The 22,939-nt window shown below is 39.3% G+C and overlaps 1 protein-coding gene across 3 annotated transcripts in view; it reads right to left on the bottom strand.

Annotated features, from left to right (window-relative positions):
- Cad99c (cadherin 99C) overlaps positions 1–22,939 on the bottom strand; it is a 131,423-nt gene that overhangs the window by 13,208 nt on the left and 95,276 nt on the right. The window contains exons 4-9 of one of the 3 annotated variants that reach the window (XM_076775447.1): positions 22,026–22,204; positions 17,397–17,519; positions 14,026–14,289; positions 1,997–2,146; positions 1,516–1,734; positions 1,066–1,260 (exon numbers count right to left, since the gene is read on the bottom strand). In XM_076775447.1, coding sequence (XP_076631562.1) covers positions 1,066–1,260; positions 1,516–1,734; positions 1,997–2,146; positions 14,026–14,289; positions 17,397–17,519; positions 22,026–22,204 — 1,130 coding nt within the window. Of the gene's footprint in view, positions 1–1,065; positions 1,261–1,515; positions 1,735–1,996; positions 2,147–5,623; positions 6,118–9,317; positions 9,699–14,025; positions 14,290–17,396; positions 17,520–22,025; positions 22,205–22,939 lie in introns of those variants that run through there. The other 2 variants (XM_076775448.1, XM_076775449.1) reach the window with 2 other exon arrangements.

Raw genomic sequence — 22,939 nt, 5'->3', positions numbered from 1 at the left:
ACGGAAGTCGTAAATGTTGTTTGTTAGCAATTCATATCGAGTTCTATCGACGTAATGATATCCCAATTAAAAGAAACGCTGCTTTTCGACGCTACGTAAAATCATTTACAAACCGAGGTTTGGCTACGACTACGATGTTCTCTGGCAAAGAGATTGGACGGTAAACGATTTTGCGAATGAACACGTTTGGTATGAATGTCGTCGGGTTGTAATAGAGTTTCCGAAAATGTGTCCATTAGCGAGTGACCGGGGCCAGGACGATTTCGCTATGCTGCGCATACAATTCTAGCCCCGTAATTTCCGCAAAACTGTCCAAGCCTACGCGAAATGAAGCACATCGTGTACATGTTAATCCAGTTGCGGATATTGGATATTTTCGTGAACACGTGGAACCGTGCCGCGGTGGTATCGCTTGTCGGAAATTTTACGCCACCGTTAAACGCTTTCACGAGAGGACGCTGAAACGACTGCAACACTAGTATTTTCCTGGTATTCCTACTAAAACTGCAATAAACTCTAAAATTATTTTCTTCGAGTAAACTGACCAACGAAATGTTCAATTTATAAAAATTTATATTATATTAGATAGCTGTGTTCTTAACAACCGTACTTTGTTTTTAATTTGAAGTTGGAGAAACTTTTACAGTTTTAATCAAAGTCGTAACAGATACACGTTCAACGTTGGTTGTTCCAGCGTGAAATATTCCAGATTACAGAGGATTTCTTCAACATTGTCCTTTGAAATTAACTTTAAAAGTATTTGAATGTACAAAATACATCGACTCGTAGAATATTAAAACCACTTGATAGAAATCTTTTTAGTGACATTCTCGAGCATTTAGATTTGAATATCGCCAATAAATACCGCCAAGAGGGGAGATATACGTTTCCCCGTTGGTCGGTTAATCTCCTCTTTCGCTAATTTTTCGCGTTCTTGCACCGCGTTGTACGTAACGGCCAAACAGGAGCTTCGTTCGCCAACAATGAGGTGAATTAAACGGCCGATTCGTATCTCGTTCACGGTTCGCTGAACGGTAGAAGATCAAGTTTAAAGATTAAACTTACCAAATCAGCGTCTGAAACGGTGAGTAGTATGGGGTCACCATTTTTGTCGATAACCTTTGTACCGATCGGAGCGTTCTCGTCGACGAAACCTTCCACGTTCGACGCCGTTATAATTGGAGGATTGCTGTCGACTGGCTTCACGGTAATAGTCAATTTAGCTGTGGCCGATCGTTTCGCTTCAGATACCTCGACGGCCTTTTGTGAAATAAATAAAGCTTTGCAAAACTCTTATCGACTTTGGTGCTCGACGCTGTCGCGCCTCGTTTCGACGATACCGCGCAAATACATCTAATTTCGATACTTTATTAATTACGTGTGATGCCCCGAATCGATTTGGTAAACCATACATTTTGAATGTATTCGTATCAGTTACACCGGAAATATTATTTCAATCTGTTTATGTTTCAAGTTTAGTGACTCTGAACTTTCTATTATAGTGCAAACACTCACCTTAATGATAATATCGAACTTTTTCGTGACCGTCGTATCGACTGCTTTGATTTGCTTAACAGCGCCGGTGCTCGGATTTATTTCGAAGAATTCGCGATAATTCGGCGGATTGCCGCTGAGAAACGAGTAATGAATGGGCGCGTTGATGCTGTCCATATCCACCGCTTGTATTTTCTCCGGCGATATATTGAGTATACCGGATAATACTCCGCTGGATACCTGACGGAAAACAATTCGTAATGTATAGAACCAGTCCCACGTTTAGAACTGTATCGCGAGAGATTTAAGAGCGATGAAATCGGTCGCATATTAAGGACGAATGGACCGTTGTTTTTCGCCTCACAATGAACAATAAGCGAAAGTTCGCGCGAGTAAACCAGTAACAAGAATTAAAGTAATGGTTGGACAGGAATTACGATCAAAGTAATTTAACGATCAAGTTGATATACTCGAATCACGAATATCAAATAAATATACAAACCGACGCTGAATATTCCGGATTGATGCAGGCACCGTCCAAAAGCATGCAACCTTGATAGATGAAGGAAGGATCTTGATCATCGTCGTCCCTGATATTCACTGTTAAAGTAGTAGTGGACGTGAATCTATCGGACACGTTTCTGGCTCGATCCTGCAACCAAACAATTTTCCGTATACACTTTATGCGATTACTCTATTACGTCTGCTTGTATCAATTAAGAAAGCTGTATAATTAGCGTCTTAGTTGGAATCGCGATAACCAGTGCGATTGAAATATGTACTCTCCGTTCTGTTTCTTAGAATCTACCGAGGGGGAGAAATTGTATGTTACTTAGCCACAGGAAATCACGAAGAATAATTGTAAGAGCAAAAAATGATAATTGTATTAAATTTTATCTATTTTCCTTTCTTCGACTGTGATCGTAAATTAAATTCCAACATTCCAGTTCTTACTTTATCTCTTCGACATTGGAGAGTAAATTGTAGTTTGTGTAATTTAGTTGGTTTTTATAATTTTATCAACACTATCCTTCACTTTCTCTCTATGAAAGATAATAAATTTTATTGGATTTTTTAAATACATATAAATTTTAAATATAGTTAATTGTGTCCATATTTATTTTTGTACATAGTTTCTACAAACTACTAGCTAAAAAATATTCTGCTTAAAGACAGTTTTGAATTATATTCCCAAAAAATTTCGAATGTAATTTTATTTCGTGGATCGGACCAAACGGCGAAGTTTGAGAAACCCTGACCGTACGAATCAAAACTTCGTCACGCAACAATATTTTCTGGTGCTCTCTAATATTTGCCGAAGCAAAGCACGGTCCTATATCGAATTTTAATGGAGGAGGGTGGAGCACGAGAGGGCATTTTTGACGCGATTACGAGTGGAACTCAAAGCCATCGTGACCCAGTGACGGCGTCGTTACCGCTTCAAGAGGACCTCTCTCTTTCACTGTGCCCCGTATTCTTTCTTCTTTCTCTTCTTTCGTAACAACGGGTGTGGCCCGTTTGCTCGTACCTACGATGCAATTTCGCTCTGATTCATCGAAAACGAGGAAAACGTCACTAGCGATTCCATCGATCGCACGTGTGGCCCTCGTAAGTTACCGGTTCCGAAGCCACCGACGCTGGAATTCGTTACCAATTCGACCGTTATTGTCCTCGGGGCAATTTAAGACTCGTTGTTCTCTTATTTCGAACTTACGAAGAGACGCGCGCCGTTCCTTGGACGGTGACAATTTTAGGAGCCAAACTTTTGCGATTGGCTTAGGCAAGAACACGGAACGATCTCGCATAGGATCCTTCAGACATACGTTTGCTAGTTCGATTAAATGAAATAGGACCAATTATTCTCTTTAATGCAAACAGGCTGCTTTCGTCCCTTATTTTGAACTTTTAACACGATTTCCAATCACCTGTTTCGAACAATCTATAAAAATACTCCTCAATTTTCCACGTTACTAAAATTACTAAAATACACAATATTAAGCTTCGGAAAATCAATTTGCAATGTTTGATTCACAAAAAGTGAAAGGTGAACTCGAAAGGTCAATTAATGCTGATACTCGGTAATCAATTCTCGAGAAAAACGATAAACACGGAGATCTTCCATTGTTGTCCCTGTCTACTTAACATACATAAAGTCTGGAAAGTATAACAGACACGCGAACTTCGGTGAGTATATCTACATTCGAAACGCGTGATTTACATTCGAGAAGACTTATCTGCTACGTGGAACGGAGGACAATGCGTCTGAGAAGAAGTAGACCAGTTGTTCCACATAATATTCAAATGAGCCACACCTGTACCGCCAGCTGTTGCAGCCAGAACACCTTGATCTCGGTGGAAAGACCGATCACGGGTTCAAAGAGCCGCAGAGATTCACCGCGATCGCGTTTCGTTTCTGATTTATTTCTGAATTGAAACCGAAACCGGTACGGTATCATTGATTATGATATAACACATCGAAGGAAACTCACTTTCCATTAGTAACAGCATGGAGGATTTATTTCTCACGTGTTTTCCAATCAAAAATGTAGACAACTTTGACTTCTCGTGTTCCCTTAATCTTTTACGTAACAGTTTTTGGCTTTATCCAGATTTTCAGTACATTCGTTAAACTATACAAGCATTGAAGCATAGAAATAGTAAAAGATAATATAAAAAAATTTAACAACGAAATGAAGATAAGGCGGAGACATTAGCGAACCGTGCAACCAGAATAAATGTTTTGGAAGCACGTTTAACCCTTTCAGACTTGCTGTATATCGTAATATATGCGGATTTTAGCTCCTAACTACGGTCGTGTCGTCCCAGAGAACGTATTATTATTTCTTTCTCGCCCTCCGCGAAGTCATTTAACTATAAAGTGCTTTTTAGTACCTCCCTAATTTTGGTCCACATTCGGTATGTAAAGCAAGCACTCCTTGCAACAACGATTCTCGTGTAATTCTCACGCGACTGTGCTAGCGTTGAACCAGGGCCCATGAATACGATAAAATCTTATTATAATACTACAATTATAATCATAATATCGATGAGATCAATAATATATTTTTAACTTCAGCAGTTTGGTTAATTTTGGAACTAATGGTCTATAATCCACTGTTTGCATTACTTAAGCAATTAAAAAATTTAGAATAGAAGATTTTAAATGAATTCCACTTCGATATCGTTTTCTAGCACGATAGTGGAAATACGTGGCTCTGGATTTTTCAAAGGAACGCGTGGGATCGCCGCCCTGGCTGCTTGCCCGGTACCCTAACGGTTTACTAGTTGGCCACGGTTTATGGTTTCTAGTGTGGAATCGCTTAAATCGATGGTGTATTGCACGTAATAAAATAATTCGATCAGCTTTCTTCGCAGAAAATAATTGCAAGTCAACTTTTCTCGCGACGTGTTATAAAATCGTATCTCGCTACAGTTGTCATTTTCTATTGCTATGCTACATTTGTATTTTCATTAATTTATATAATATATTTCACATTCGAGTAGCAATTTCGAATAACGAAACAATTTCGGGCAAACATTTCTGACCAGGTATTATATTTTCGGTAATGAATTTTTTTCTCGAAAGTGCGCAGGATTTCGGGGGTATGTCTATTCACCAAAAATGATTGCAATTGACATCTGCAACGAAAAATATTTTTTTCAGAATGATTCAAAATTTTTTTTTTCACTGAAAAATTTAGGCACCTACCCCCTGTCGATTTTTCTGAAAAATTCATTCTTGTTTTTTAGTAATTTTGTTTGATGCCCTACAGAAAATTTGTCTAACGCTTTTTTGTAGGTATCTATAAGCTCTACTTCAGGAAAAAATTTTCAATCCAATATATTCACTATTCTAGGAGTTATGGCCGTTTGAAAACTGGATCATATTTATGGTGTTTTTCTCATTTTACGGGGTTAAGGAATAACTTTTCGAGTATTTTTGGAATTTCTACATATTCTACACTAAAATACGCGTCGTTTGCCTTTTTGAACATTAAAATCGTCCAATCCGTTCGGAAGTTATGACGTTTTAAATATTCGCATGGCCCTCTGTTAACTTTATTTTTGATTTTGAATAAATTTGTCTGTGATTATATACCGTCCATATCGCAGGTAAAAATAAACTTACCATCGCAACGACATCGCCAGCCTCTGGTCGTATCAGAGCTACAACCAGAAATATTTTCATCGCGTTAAAAAGTTCCATTGTTGGTCCCTGGTGTCTCATTCGGTACTATCCGTTCTTCCGCTTCTTTCTCTTGGTCATGGGCATTATTTTCTTTAACCTTGGCAGCATACAGAGCCTAGCTCAACACCTATCCTATCGCTTGGGAAGGTGTCTCAAGAATCTCGCGGATTAGCGAGCGGTAAATGAACGAGACAGTAGGCGTGTTCTTTGTATCCCGCGTACACGTATCTGGCAGTTAGTGTGTCGTTCGTCAAACTGGCCATGCATCCTTAGCATTCGCGTTTAAGCACCGTCGTTAAATCGCAACATTCTTACGGCGTTGTATAAATCATTTCCCCTTTGAGGTCCTGCGCGAACAGCGTGCAACACGGCTTTCAAATTCGAAAAAGGAACAAACGAACCGACTGCAGTTTCATTCGGAACACGTGTCGTTTCTATAAGCCGGTATAATAAGTACATTACGATACGTTTGTATTTTTTTTCTCGTTCGTTTGGGAAATAACATTTAACTCTAGAGGAGCCTTTTGTATATGATGCGATTTGCACACATTTTGAACGAAAAAAATTTGAAACACGTTCAAGTATCTAGTTTAAACGTGTAATAACAAATCACGATTTTACAAATTTATATTTACTATATGAAGCTTTAAAAAAAATTGATATCTATTTGAATTCTCAAGTTACAGCCATTTTTGAACTAAGGAAACTCTTAATCGCGTTCCGGTACAATTAATTCAACTAAATTCTCGTACACTGTGGCGTTAACTCCTTAATGCCTCTCAACCTTGTTAACTACTCTGTACTATAGGTCAGTCTAGTACGTTCCCTTACTACGAACACTAGGTATTTCTGTAAATTGTTACCTGTTAGAAGCGACAATGACTAAGTATTCAAACTAGGAAACGTCAGACATGCATTTAATCTATGGATTTGTTGAATGCAATTTAACCGAAGCGAGCCGCCTATATGCAGATCGTTTCCCTAACAGACGTACGAGAAAACATTTCAAAGATTACACGAACGCTACTCGGATATAGGTTCGTTTAAGACACGATTGTTAAATAGCGATAGACCAATCAATATTGAAACGAATCCTGAACGACGTCCAAGAAAATGATAGCAACAGTATCCAAGCAATAACAGCAATAGAGATTGTCGGACGTACGATGGCGTAAAGAGTTTTGTGGGACTAACGATTACGAGTATTTAACAAAGATCTCAGAATTATTACACAAGGTATCGACACGTTGATTGACAGACATTTTCAACATCATATACACCAGAGTACAGATAGATCTATTTCTTCATATCTTGTTTATGCATAAATTCTTTTTCTACGCGATAGGTCATTCGTTAAAGTTATGAAATATATAAATCCTATAAACATTGTATTCTAATTGACAGTAACTGAAAAGGTACAGTCAAACTCCAACAATTTTCCCCCCCGTTTCTATAATTTTATTATTTCTCTCTTCTCTTTGATTCGTACCGAGGAAACTAAAGAAACGTCGGTGCCCGTAGCTCCTCGACTGAGATATCAAACGATATTTACGGAGTTGATATACAACGCGGAGGAAGACGTTGGGTGAAACGACGCGATACAGTTACGATATTGTAATTTCTGAATGCTGGGCTCCGGATACCCGTGCAGAGAGGCGAGGAAATAACTCGCGTCAAGCTCAAAGGCTCCGTACGCTTCGTCGATTTTATCACTGAACTCTGTGATTTCCTTCCCGCGCGCGTTGCGAATAGGTTTTTACAGAAATCGATCATCCGTTCGGTCGCGATCCAACGTGCACCGTCGACGAGCGCCTTCGGGTTCAGGGTTTCCGGAAACGTCACGCGTTCGCTGCACCTCTCGCGCTCGATCTGCATAGACGCCTGTTTTTCCACGCCCCGATAAGATCGTTGCCCACGATCGAGATTGCCGTGTAATTTTAGGCTGTCCCGCGTCAATTCTCGTGGAAGACGTCCTACACTCGCGAGTTTCTCATTGTTTTATTGGATCCTTGGAAAAACAGTCGCGCGAGCATCCAATTTTGCTACCTGCTCGACGCGGAAGGAACCAATCCGCGATCGGTAATCACCATTTAGCGAGACAGCCCTTGGCGTACAACCCGGGAAGCTCTTTGTGCCGTGATTTACGATCGAGATTCAAAATTTCGTTCTCCATGAACTCGAGGCACGTTGGAAATTGGATACATCAAGGTCGATCACGTTTTCTTGATCGTTGTTATTTATTATTGGATGTATTTATAGCAATCGTGATCATTAATCGAGGACAAAATATTTAAACGAGAGTTTGAGAGTTGAGTTGTAAATTTAATAGTCGTCATTTACAATATCGACACTAATTATAGATACATTTTAAAGGCTCGAGACGAAGGTAATAGATTTAATGGGGAACGTTCGTACTTATTATTGGATGTATTTATAGTAATCGTAATCATTAATCGAAAGCAAAATTTTATCTACTTTATAATAAACATATGTTTTAAACGAGAGTTTGAGAGTCGAATTGCAAATTTAATAATTGTGTATTTACAAAATCGACACTACAATATAAGAAATTTCATTGTAAAAAGTTTTTAATGATATTTGAAAGGTTCGAGACGAAGCTAATGGATTTAATGGGAAACGTTCGACCGTGTTTGGTTTCGAACGTCGTTCCTTCTATTCCTATCAATACACAAACTCCGGAAACGGAGTGTTAAGTTAACCGTTCTGAAGCTAGCGGAACCGTAAACGCCGACCATTGTCGTGGAAGTAATTGACCGTCATTTCGCGATTTGCATAAACTCTTTATCGCCATTGAAATCTGAACACGTTACGCAGCTTTGTTCCTCGTCCCGGGCCCGACGGATACCGATACACGCCTACGCCAATGCGCGGACACTTGCTACATAGGAGAGAAGCGGCTTCCCGTAACCACGTTGCAGAATCCGTTCCTCTGACGAACACCCACGTACCCGTCTAATGTTCACCATTAATCTCCGTTCCTGAGGAACGTCGACACGGATTTGATGCTGATGGAACGTTTCGCGCAATGATCGGCCGTTGGGTTCCGTATTTCAACCGTTTAAAGTTGCAAACCTTTGCCTCGAGAAACCATCAAACGGTATTTCTCCGACTTCAAACTCTAGGTCCGAATGGTGCTTTGAATATTTTTCATGTACACATAATTATCCCCTTCGTGGTTCGGTTCTAGCGAAGACGAAGCGTTCAGACTAAAGCGTAGTGCTGCACGTGCACCATTATCCTTAGCGCTATTCTCAACAAATTAAAGACGAGATCAAAATTGACGAAGAAACACTTCGGGACCAACTTGAAAATAAATTTAACTTCTCTAATAAATTAAAAAGAATTATTATGGTACGCAAATTATATATCTTTGCCTTCTCCTCTATATTTCTATCGTTCGTTTATGTGTTACGTACAGTGTATGCAATTCCAACGGTATTATTATTAACTCTTAAGTGGATTATCGGACTAAAAATTGTTTAATGTATGTCAATGTAATTTTATGAAAGGAAAGTTGATTTCCATTTACCAATTCGATAAAAATGAACATTAAGTAAAATGATCCAGCTGAGAGTCCACTTGAGAATTAATTTCAACTAGTAAAATCTCGTACGATCGAAGAATATTGCCCGTCCGTCAGATTTAAAGACTACTAGGCTCGGAGCAACAGGGTCTTATTAAATAAAATCCAGCGTGGCTGCAACGCGACCGTAAACTCGTATCGAAAAGTAACGACAGACGTAACATAAATAAACGGTTTCACTTTCATAACGCTTTTGCGAGGCAGCGTACGCGATCCGAATACACTTTTACTACGGTCACTTTTCCGCGCGTTACACGCGATCGCGTTCCGCTCGATTCCAGCGATCACGCGAGAGACACCGTTGTATAAGTATTCCGCGTAATTTACACGGTGAATTGGCCACGGACGACGATGGCTCGAACGAAAACGAAATTTCAGGACCTGGCGTTACATTGGCGCGAGTCGAACGGTGACTAATGCCGCGAGGCGACCCGTCCTACCTTGCAAGTTGCAAGTTGCATTACACCGGTGCATATAAGTCGTGCCATATTCGCTGCCCACCGCGCCTTATCCTATTCGCAGTTATCTGGTCGCGAGGCGAGTTTCTTTGTTTGTCTAGCCCACGGACGCCGCGCGGCTGGTGACATTTACAAGACAGCCGTCGATTGACATTCGTTGCGCGGCCGGTCGATCTTAATCGATACGCCGGGCCGATTAACATCGTCGCTCGGAGCGAACGACACGCGCTGGTAACGTTGTCGCCTCGTCGTTATTCCGACGAATGCGGAGCAAGTTAATTAACACACGTGTTAAGCGCGTCGAATTAAAAATGATCCCTGAACGGTCGGGTTTACTTATTTTACAACGCTCTGTCATCGCCCTCTCTTTACGATCGTGTTCCTTGCTTGTACGATTCGAACGTAACCACGTTCTCGCGTACGTTACCAGTTTTTCAGTTTATAGAATTTCAGGTCAGCAGGAGTTATTTCAGCTAGTACAGTGGACGAAATTTGCATAGGGACGCACCATGATTTACTAACATACATTGATTTCAATTACAAATATTTGTTAGCTGTAAGAATCATGCCCAAAACAGTATACAAAAATAATAAACGCTACATCAATGCTAAAGAGCTGGAAGCAAAATTGATACTGCAACATTGCAAATTTGGTTTGCAGTATGAAGAATAGAATATTTGATATAATCAGCCGTGAAGGCTTTTGTTCTTTGTAACATTTTAATTGGCTATCCCTATGCAAATTTCGCTTAATCCATTTAATTATTATCTACTGTTTATAAAAAGAACAAAGGAGGTTTTTTGTTTGTTAAGATGTCATTCTATTCCTTATCATTCCCTCATACATCTCACCAACTTTGAATTTTATTAACACAATACTTAATTTTATTCATTAAAAAATATTAATGTCCCTATACAAATTTCGTTCACTGCGTGGTCGTAAGTCACATCCGAAGATGGAAAAAAATTTTCCTTTTGTGAAATTATTTCACGATAGACGAACGATAACATTTTAAGAAAATATTCACTCCCCTCTTATTAGCGATTATTCATTGTCCATACGACGACTACGAAGGATTACATTAATTAGCCATTTCTTAGCCTTAGGTTCTAAAAATTGAGAACGAGACGCGTTAATTTTTTAAGTAGTCAAACTTAGAAAACGGAATAGAGAGTACGGGACAGTTTGCCACGTTTCTGTTACCCACAATGTTATGCATCTATGTCAATAAAATTAACATGCGCTTAATCGCTTCATACAGTATCTTCGATCGTCTATTGTAATTCAGCTCTTGCGCACGTAAAACAGTTTCCTCGAGTGTCATTATCATTACTTCTATGTCCGCATCGTTTAGTTTCTCTTCCATGACTTGCTTTAGTATAGCAGAGGCTACTTTAATTGCTTCTTTAAACGTCATAGATTAATGATACGCTCTTGGAAGCTTTCTTGCGCGCCTTCGCTTCCGGAATCGACGAACATAGCTTCCAGAAGGGTTCGCGTAATTTAATGTAGGCCTTTCTTTTGATCAATATAAATTGGAAACACCATTGACTCCGCGTACATTCTTTCCTTGCAAATAACCCAATGATTTTCACATTCGGATCTGGCACAATTTGATTTCATCGCCCTAGAATTAGCTATTAAGCCAGATGCAGCGCATCTGGTATGCTTATCGATTTCTAGAATTTTCTCTAATGTCATAGGATCCATTAGAGAAGAAGTAATACGCTTCTCGGCGGCTTGTATTTATAAAATTTAGGTTACGATGTAAAACAGCCTTATTTACTGATCCTCGCCCTTTCATAATGCTTGGTATATTTTGTCCAGATATATTTTCCTATTTTCTCTTTATTCCGTGAATAAATTTTCTTCGTACTCCAGGCATGTTGTCACTGGATTATTATTCAGGTTTGTAAACACATTACGCTGGAAAGGAGTCGAGAAATATTGACGCAGAATGTACACCCGACAGAACTCTTATAGAAAAAGAAAACTTTCTACAAAAATGAAATCGAAAAATTAATAGGCAGAGAAACCAGTCTAGAAAACAAAATGATAGAAAATAAATTCTATCGTGTCACTTTTTTAAAAAGGAGAAATATCCTAGCATTACTCGCGAGATGACTCGTTATTCGCGTTTCAACAGCGAAGAAAACGTAAAAGTCATGCTGTAGTTAGGATAGACAATGTCTGGGTAGACCATAATGCAATGGAAATTAAAAGTCGACTGTAATATTATATATTTTCCAAACAAAGGACATGTATTATAAAGCGAACACAGCCTCGAAGGTCCAAATTAATGTGCAAAACTTAACAATCGTGAACAGTAAGATATGCATCGTTTCTAATCGAAAATGTGACTCACACGGTTAGTCTTGATAATAAAACGAAGGACGCCCACGCACACGTCGTTTGACAACCAAGAACGAAAGAAAAAAATAAAAGTACTCGAGCCTTGAAAATTATTAGACGGGTATTAAATATTATACATAAATATGTTAATCAACATTCACAAAATGAATTCTGTTCATTTAATTGAAGAAATTTTCATGTTTTGTTTCAGGTGGGTGTAAGTGGGAATTTGTGAGGTAATTTTTTCAAGATGGGAAGTATTTTTAAAAGCTATAATAAATGATGAAAGGATAGGAGAGAGTCAAAATCAGATAAAGATTTAGCGCGACGTGATTTGAGAACTCCTAAATTCTAACGAAAGATTCGTCTAACATACAATTCCATATCCTATTTTTAATTGTGATGAAAATGCTTTAATAGGGAGCACGTGATCGCCAAGGATGCAATAGCGAAAGAATTTTCGCGTCGATATCTACGGCACTATATTCAGCGCAGAATTAACAATGTCGAGCTGGTGGAAGCGATATGCAAATATCCACATGCACTGACCCTAATCGGTGCCTTCTAATCTCGCTACACGTGCCGAAGCTGCATATCGAGCCGATACAATATAATAAAGGATACATCGCTTTCCCTTTTACGTTCACGATATTGTCAAACACGAGTTCTCCGATCGTTTTGCGCTATTGCGAGAAAACTTGGTCCGAATAGGACTCGACAAAGACGTCGCTTTCGAATTCTCTTCTTAGACGATAACAAAAGGATAGATTCGAGGACGTTAATATTCATGATTTCGCACGTATACTTCGAATATCAAACGTAGACTTTTAAAAGAAATTTTACAACGTGCAAGGTTTTACACGTAAACGATACAAGGCTAGAATATGTAACTAGTGATGCATCAAATGTTTGTCTTATCAGAAAAATAGCGAGTTTCGAAATCCATTAGTATAATAGAGGATAATTAAAATTAACCCTTTGCACTCGGAGACTTATCTTCAACCACCTACTATTAACTCAAACACACTTTCTTACGAAATAGATAGTAAATATCCAAGTAAACGTATCTATTATACATTCTTTGCTTATGTATTTTGTCCTATATAATCACTTTAAAACAATCGTTGTGTTTTCTTAGAATGTACATCCAAATTCTTTGCTGAATGTCACTTAAAAACTGTGATTTTTATTCCTGACAATTTTTAAATGCTTCGTCAACGTACGCGATAAAGCTGTCTAATAAATTGCTGATGAACGAGCAAGCTTAGGAAAATGATAATTTGCCGTTCGATTGGACGTCCGATACGATTCCATAGACAAATGGTGTCTAATATAAGCGTGTAAAGAAAAAGGATCGGAAGAAAGTGCGGATCACAGCGGCCATTCTTACCCAGATCGGATGACAGATTTGCATATAAAGTACGCGCTCGGAATTGCGAGTTACTTTAACCGAACTTAATGGATCCGTATTAAAATCCATTCGTGCATATTCACGAACGTTGCATCGTGAATGGTACAAGTATAACGTAAAATATAACACGGGACGTTGCATTTAGAAGACGACAGGAAATTGCGGACGTCGAGAGATCGATGCGGACGTTTACCGTTCCGCGTAATCGACGTCACGAGAATGATGAATCGATATAATAATGTCGTAATTTATATCATAATAAAATGCTGCATCGTTTTTCACGAGTGAGCTGACCCCTGAATTATTTAACATTTACCGTTTTATTATCGGTGCGCGTCATCGAGCGTCCGATTGTCAATCTTTACGCATCGTAACTCGTATACCAGAATCGTTCGATTTGAGTATCGATAAATTTATGAAATGAAATAAAACTTTTAACGACGAAGCTTTCGAATTTTAATCGACGAAGAATTATGTTTTTTTCGATGTTTGAAATAGTAAACGAACGATACTCACCGAAGCCAAAATGGTGACTAGGTAACGCTGCGTTCTCTCGAAGTCGAGGGTCCGGTTGACAGTAACTTGGCCTTGATGAGGCAGGTTAATGCTGAAATAACCGTATCCATCGGCCGTCGTGATTCTATTTCGACCGACTTCGTCATTGTTGCCGATCCCAGTTCCGTCTCCAGGCGCTATCGAGTACTCGACGATACCGTTCACGCCAGCGTCTGCGTCTTCGGCGACTATGTTCTTAAATATGGTCGAACCGACCGGCGTCAACTGCGAACAGAACAATTTTAAACGTTAACAATGTGCTCGAAGACATTGAACAACGAAAGCAACCGCAAACTATTTTCTAAGCTATTCGAAATTTTGATTGAAACCAAACTGGAATTTGTAACTGGAACAGGTAAGGACACAGCGATCGAATAACGACTCGGGAACGAAATATACAAGGTATAACGGCTGAATGTAGCTTCTGTGGAAGTTCTACGAGCTTTCAACAAGTTTGGAACTCGGGGAGTTAGCAAAGTTTACGATACAGTGCTTTGGAGCATGAATTAAGATTCAGCGATGCGGGAGCTGTACGAATGATGCAAGAATGAATTAAATTCGAACGAAAATGTTTATCGTGTTCAAAGAGTACCATGGATCCGTGTACCGTAAAATATAAAACTTTGAAAATTTACTATTGCAATCTCAGGAAATATTTTTACAGGTGCCTTGATATTTTCACCTTTTCAAATACTCGATTAATACACAACTTTTTTCGTCGTACAATGTTTGCCTCAGCTGTGAGAGTTTCAATTTCAAAGAGGTTTCGTCTCAAAATGAAAAGGCTCGTATCAAATATCTAAAACTTCCAGATTCGTAAAATTCAAGTAAATTCTCGAACCAAACTTTTTACATTAAAAGTTGGCCGTATTGTTTCCCTTTGCTCCCGTTTCGCCGTCGTTCTTCCGTCTCGTCTTATTATCGACTGTCGCCCGATACTCCCCGAACTTTGTCACAATTACACGCTGTGCAGCCGTTGTCGATCGTATCGCGTCCATTTACGAAGCTCTCTCAATTCCTCTGTTGTTATTTATCGGGCGAGAATTCTCTAAACGAGCCGTGTAAATGTCCGTGGCATTAGCGAAACGCATTACCATAATGTCGTTATTCGGACGTTCCAATAAACGATACCCGGATACCAGAGTCAGGCGCTAATTAAAGACCGTGGGGTCAAACGCACCTGTACGTCAAGATTAATAATTCGACGAAACGCAGAGGCTCGAACCTAGACTCTCGACTGCCGTTACAGCGAGATAATTTACGGAGCCTTTTCGTAAGATAAAACCGTAATTTCACCGATAAATCTCGCGGAAAGTCAAACCACCGCGAACGTCTACTATGCAGACTGTCCTAATAATTATAGCGTAATTCTTTACGCAAAAATAAAAAATTTTGGTCCAACGTCCTGATATAAATTTGAAAATCGAGTATAGAAGAGGTTGTATCGTCCGAGAAATTGTGTTGTAATAATTTCTCAGCCAAGTAGGTGAAATTTGATCGCTGTTAAAATGTTCAAATCTTTCTCGATAACGAAGAATCGTACAAAAAATTTTATTCCACGTTTTCGATTCGTTTTCTCGGGTTGTAAAGACACCCTGCATTTTTCGTAGTGGAAACCCGACTTGGCCTCGCGATTACAGGAGAATGTACGATCGATAGAACTTACGAGCAAATATCTCTCGCCAGGCCACTGTCGATTTTTAGTTACACGACCGATTATCGATCGGAATGATCCCGCTTCCTCCGTTTCTCTTCGGCGAAGTACACAAAACCGGTCGGCCGGCTGGTGCACGCCGTGCAATAATTAGTTGAGACAGAAATCATGAACAAGGCGTTCCGAGATCTCGATCGAGAGAACTCCCGCAATTCCGCAATTGCAACCGATAGGTCACGTTCCATTCGCCGCGAAATTGAAAGTGTTTCCTTCGTTTCCACGATACCGTCGTCGATACCGGGACAGGATATCAATTAAAAGATACACGTTGACGGGTTTGAATTTATTCTTGATCGATTCCGTACCACGGTTTCCCGTTAAAAAGAAAATCTGACACGATTAGCAAGTAAGTACATCGATAAAACGAACGGAGGATAACATAACAGTAAATCATAATTACTCAGAACTTGTTACGCCCGCGAGAATTATGGTCGACTTTCCATTAGACTTTTCGAATATCCCTACGCTAATTACGAGATACGATCGACATCGTAAACCATAACCGCGAAAGTCGAACGGTATTCGATAATCGCATTTGTCATAGATTAATACCAATAAAATAATTTATACCGCTAAACTACGAGTGCTTTAACATAATAAACAGACAGCCACCGCAACGTGTGCAAGCATAAAGTTTCTTTAATACGTCGACTAGGTTGGTGGTCACTGGTGACCGGCCCTCTAAGCTTATAACGTGCTGCAACGTTGTTCACAATACGAGAAATCTATTACTCGTAAAATTATAAATAACGCTACTTATTTTGAATTATCGAATATTTCTATGTTTCACGCTATGATTTTAACAAATGTTGAATACATCTTTAAACATGAAAAACACTGACAACGATCGTCGCAATTATAGATTAAAATAGAAGTTTAGTGCAGCTCGTGTGAAATTCTTTATCGATAATTTAGTTATATCGAAGCTGTCCGGCGATAAAAATTTGTGGACTTCCTGGACGTAGAGTTTAAAAGTTCGTGTTAACTCTCCTCGTTTCTTAATGGAGCCGTAAACACCATTTGTTGCAGCGACGTCCACAACTATGTCCCCCGTAGAATGTCCCGTGCGTGCCGTTTAATGGCCGAACGGTCGTAGATAGTTTTAATATACCGTTACGAGGCGATAGCCACAGATGCATCGAGATAATACGCGCCTCGTCCGCGAATTATAAAATGCGGGATCGTTAAAATAAGTGTTGGCGTGGAATCGAAGGGAGTGCGTTTGCACGCGTCTCGCGGCATCTGACTGGATCAACCGGTACCCACCGAGATATGCGCCATTTCTATTATAACGGTTCGTGAATGTGGAGAAGAAGAAGAATCCGCGCCGCGAGCCGTACCGATCGTTACTCTTTGACGGCGAAACGATACTTCCGAGTTCCGTTTTGGAATAGTTCGCGCACGTGCAACTTGCTGGCTCGATTCGTCCACTTTCGTCGAGACAGGGCTGCTGATACCGATTAATTAGGAATAGCAGCGTTGCAACGCGCGAGAGAAATCCAACAACCAGCAGCTTTCCTGTCTGCCAGAGGAAATAAGGTTGCGTCGTTTAATTCGTTTTTAGAATAACGTTACAGACCGATTTCTTAAATTATTTGGCTACGTTAAAATTGCTCACCTCTGGCACTGTGGTCTCGTAAGGCGTGTTAATGAATATCGGGGCATTGTCGTTTATATCCGAGACTCGCACGATCACCGGTATGGTGCGCTTCTTGTTCGTCTGTTTCACAGTGCAGCTCAACTGAAATCAAAACGAATAATTATTAGAAAATACTAGAATACGTAACGTATATTAAAATAACTGTCGATATTCTAAGCTATTTGCTACAGCTTATGTTTCAATAGTTTTATTTCGTAATGTCGATTCGTTCTCGTTATCGAGTGCCTCTGATTTATAAATAAAAGACACGTAGGACAAAGTAGTTGTACAATGTACGTGATCGTTCAAAGCCAATAATGGGAGATCGTAATCTGTATCGGTACTTTCTCTGTTCAAGAATTATACCGTTGATATAATTACTCTATAAAATTGTTACGATTGGAATCGATTTTACCTCCCCTAACGTTCGCCAAACGAATAGGTGTAAACACGAATTCCCAGCTGTTCGATTTTATCCGCTCAATTTGCGAAAATGGCAAATACGAGCAATCTCTTATAGCACCAGAACGCTGCTCTAGACCTTTCACATTCCGTGCACCATAGTGTCATAAGAGACAACGCGCATTCTCGGATGCCAATAATGGTCAAGGAGAACCGTACCCTGTATCGTACACCATAGTAATTACCAGCGGTACGCGATTTGATCGCAAATTCAGTTAGACGATAAATTGCCCATCGTGTGCACTTGCGTTCATCGATCTGACATCGTTTTATCTATTATTACATTTTAGAAAACAGCGAAACAAAAACTACAATGCAACGACCATTTTCTATGGTCTCTACCATCATTATTTGTCCGAAGAAAAATTATAAACAAAATTTTTATTTCGACTTCGAGTTACTTTTTCAAAAATAAAGCTTCTGTTTTCTGCAGCATTTTATGGGAATTCGAAATAAATCCTGCGAACCATGAAAAGTCAATTATTTTTCCGTCAGTTACAGAATATAACAAAACAGAAAATTGCTATTTTTGCCCATGTCTCAGGTGCCCCGGATTGAAAAATAAAATACATTTCTAATACTGCATCAACGTTATCGACGTTTGTCTATTGATATTAGAGAGTTACATTTTAAATACGTGGAATAACTTTCGCGACAATCCAGTTCGAGCATGGAACGCGTTCTAATTAATTATCAGTCCAGCCATGTCAGTGTTATGAGGTAGTAGAGTCTGAATATCAGACTCTGGAACGGTAAAACGATGGAGGAGTAATTCAAACTGTTACGGTTCGCAAACCTGGAGACAGGTGCTCACAAACCGTTAAACGCTAGCTCATCAGTCCGGCTGTATCGCTCAGCGAGCACAAGCATTCAAATTATTTTTCTACTAATGAGCCAGGGATGCTGACGATGTTACTGCGTTCGAGATTTGTTAAAACGCAACGGTAGTACTCGAACCGTCCTGTAATTAAGACTGGGACATTCTCTGTCAGATGTCTTTACACAACAACCAATTATCTATTATATTTTAACAACTAGCAACTTAGTCTCTAATGAAGCATACTTTCAACTACGTTGCCAATCTGTCTTCGAACGTGCATGGTGTACCGTAAGAAACGACAAGAATAAAGCGACTCTACGTACGAAAACCAATCGAAAACGTGGAGTAAATTGATGTCGATGAATTTATAAATTTTTTTAAAAGTTATAATTAAATAGAGGAAAATAGGACCTTTGAAAATGAATTGTTACGTAATTAATAAATAGACGCGATATAGGTGAGATTCGATCGAGCATATTTTAGTAACTCGATCACGCGCCCCAAACAAGTTTGAAGATTAATTATCTCGTAAACGAGTCCGCGTACGGAAACATTTCTACGTTTTCGATTTAATTTTACATGCAATCGCTTTCTTTTTCATTGTACCGTTCATCGCGGGACGTCTTATATAAATTATTTTTCCTGATTAGAACGTACAACATTCCCCGCGATGGGGAGGATTGTTTTTCAGAAATGTTTCGATTTCCGTCGCGACAAATCCTGCACTCGGTGACTCGTGTATCGTATAATCAAGTTGAGTTGTAAAATACAGAAAGCAGAAGTTCTGGCCGCGGATAACTTCCTATGAGAAAACAGAGCAAGAAAATCAGTCTAGCAGAATTCCTCGCCAACAGTCTACAAGCATTCCACAGTCAGAAACATTAATCCGCGTCTATATAACAATCGAAAGAAGTAAAGCAGTCTAGAATGAAGTATCGCGGCGAATAACAGCTCCCTTTAACTTTATTTCAACGAGTCTCGACCGTATTAATTTATGTTCGAATGCGTAGACACGCTTCAAATAACAATCGAAGCAATCACCTGCTGTGATGCAAACATAGTGGACTGTTTCCTTTAATAAATTCACTATCGTTTGACTCTCACGTGGGCCTGTACGTGTTCTCACGTACGGGTCGACTGTGATTTTCAAAGAGCTTGGATCAATTGAAAATTGTCACTTTTGGTGAAACTAGATACACCGTTAGAACGTTGAAAAATATTAGGAAATGTTCAAGGAAAGGAAAATACTTTTTGTGTATCGAAATAGTGACCATGTTAATGTTACTTTGAATTTGTGAATATTACAACTTCCATCGTTAATAAACTATAGAGATGAAACATAAGACAGTGGAAAAAAGTTTACTTCTCAAACTTTACACGCGTGCAGTTTGGAAGTCAGTTGTGTTTTCTCCATAATTGAGCCATCATTAGAAGCAGGGAAGCTTCCCCTTTAAAATGGTCTTTGGTTTTTGTCGATCCGACTTTCCGTTCTCGAGATATCGTCGTGTAAAGAGAAGTTTTCTCCTTCTCGCTCCCGCAGTATCTGACTTGGACAGTCGAACGATGCGTATCAAAAATAGTTAAACTTTACATGCGTGTAGTTTCGAAACTATTTTCGTTATCTTAATAATTAAGCCACTGTTAAGAGCGGAAAAGCCTCCCCTTTAAAATGACTTTTGGTTTTCGTCGATCCGACTTTCCGTTTCCGAGATATCGTCGTGTAAAGAGAAGTGTAATTTTTTAATTTCTACTAGCCCTGTCTCCGTCTAACGCGTTGAGCCTCCTTCTCGCTCCCGCAGTACCCGTCTCGGACAGTCGAACGGTGCGTATCAAAAATAGTTAAACTTTACATGCGTGTAGTTTCGAAACTATTTTCGTTATCTTAATAATTAAGCCACTGTTAGGAGCGGAAAAGCCTCCTCTTTAAAATGGCTTTTGGTTTTTGTCGATCCGACTTTCCGTTTCCGAGATATCGTCGTGTAAAGAGAAGTGTAATTTTTTAATTTGGACTATCTCTGTCTCCGTTTTACACTCGGACCTCTTTCTCGCACTTGCGTCGTGCTGATCTACCCCAACGACGTGACCGGGAAGTCGTAGTAATTCCAAGAAATTACTACTTACTACGTTAGGGGTCGTAGTATTCTTGGAATTTCCTCGAGCGTCCCGCGGAACAATGAAAGGTAAGCAAACGCTTCGAAGTCTTATATCTCCGTAACCAGCTGTCCTATCGACTTGAAACAAAAATCGTTGTATCTCCGGAACTAATAAAGCTATCGACTCGTACAAACGCTCGTTTTAAAGGGCATTTCATCCTCTACCTAATGATCATATCACCTACTATAATTTTTGCTATCTTTCATGTTTATTTTGACATTTACTTTGACGCTATGTACTCAAAGAAGTTTCAGCAATTCCTATTGATTATAAACTGGAAACTGGAATATAAATTGTTTATTTAACCGAAAATGACTTTAAATTTGTATACAGGATGTTTACGCAATTACAATCCCCGATGTACGTATAAACCAACTATTATGTAAGAATAAAAACGCGATTTGGGATCACGTATTGATTGAAATTTTATCATTCGCATAAATTTTAGAGAGAATTAAATTTATTATTAATTGATGTATTAACAAATTTATGGTCATAATCTCGAGGTGACCATGCTTTTGTCCAGCACTGTACGGAGTAAAAGCAAAATGCCTAAAGCTTGAAGACTCAGTGCGTCATCAACGACTACGACGAAAGTTATTTTTCTCCATTCGACCCTCTCGAATATCCACAGGAGCCACCGTCCGTCTCGACAGCTGAAGGGCAAGTGTCTGAATCGCATTTGCGTTTGTTTGCAGAACCACGACGCCCACAGAGACCCTTATTGCGTGGCGTGCAGCGATGCTTCGCGATACTGCATTTTCGAGTCTGCAAACTTAGGGTTTCTAAATAAAATAATGTAACTCGCGTTTCGAAGCGAATGTATAATTTCCATATAAATAACTATACAATCTTTGGCACTAAGAAGCGTCTCTTATTTTTGTTTGCGTTCTGGTCCTCCAAGAAAACAATTTCATTCTTAAGAAATTCGTTTCTCTGTTTTATTTCTCTATTCTTACTAGCAGTATTCAAGTCGATGAAATATACTGGATTTCCTCGAGACATACACCGCGATACACGACACGCGAACCACCATTGACGTTTTAGGCAAACACAGAGCTACCGTTAATGGATTGGACAAATTTAATTTCACACAGCTGCGTTACTCGTCTACGAACCAATCTGCTTAATGCTGCGTCACAGATTTCGATGTTAAGCGAAATTGCCCTTACCTGAAAAACGACGTGAGAAAGATTTTCGGCGTCCCTGTCTAATGGTTCCAGAAGCTGCAGTTTCTTGCCGTTCAGTTTGAAACGTGGCTGCCCTCCAGGAAAAATCAGCTCCAGCATGGTCTCGTTGTATGGATCGCCAGATACCGGAAGTTCCTCCGGTACGGTCTTCTGATCGATCGCTGCAAAGATAAAATAATATTTTCGACGGGTCAAATTTTGACCTAGAACGGAAGTAAAATAATACGTTTCTATCAAACATAATATTTAATTTACTTAAAAAGATTTATTAAGAAAAAGGTTTTTTATTGTACGTATATTAATTTTCAGCGTGGTTTCGCGAATGCATTTTCAACGAATGTGAGATTACACAAATACAGAGTGCTTAACGCTATATTTCAAGGGAAAGAAAATCGATTTCAGCCACTTGAATAAGGTCTTTCATTAACCCCTTTACTGCAAACCAATTTAACCTGGTATTTTCTAATAATACTGCCAGGCTGTTTTCCGTGAAAACACTGAAAGTAAAATTACACTAAATTTACTAGTATCGTGTTCTATATTTATTCGCCACCGGATCCTAAGAATTAAAATAATACCAAAACCGGGCGAGACCAGTTTGAAAAAGTTTTTAAACGAAGTATCTCGCAAAGAGTTGAAAAAGTAACGTTAAGCTTACTTTCTTCTCGCCAACGAGAACGGAAACGTTGCAGATAGTAATGCTAGGTGACTCGTACAGTGGACTGATGTAAAATGAATGCGAAATAAATACACGCAATGCTTAAGTGATGCAACAAACTGCTAAATAAAAGACTAAAATTTCACTTTATCGCGGACGTGGCAATTAACGTTTAGCTACACGAACCGAAGTTACGAACGTGGTCGTTCATTGAAGGAGGTTCAGCTGGCAAAGGACG

This window comes from Colletes latitarsis, chromosome 10 (assembly GCF_051014445.1).
Source record: "Colletes latitarsis isolate SP2378_abdomen chromosome 10, iyColLati1, whole genome shotgun sequence".
Classification (NCBI taxonomy): Eukaryota; Metazoa; Arthropoda; class Insecta; order Hymenoptera; family Colletidae; genus Colletes; species Colletes latitarsis.
This window is presented reverse-complemented; position numbering and strand designations above follow the sequence as displayed.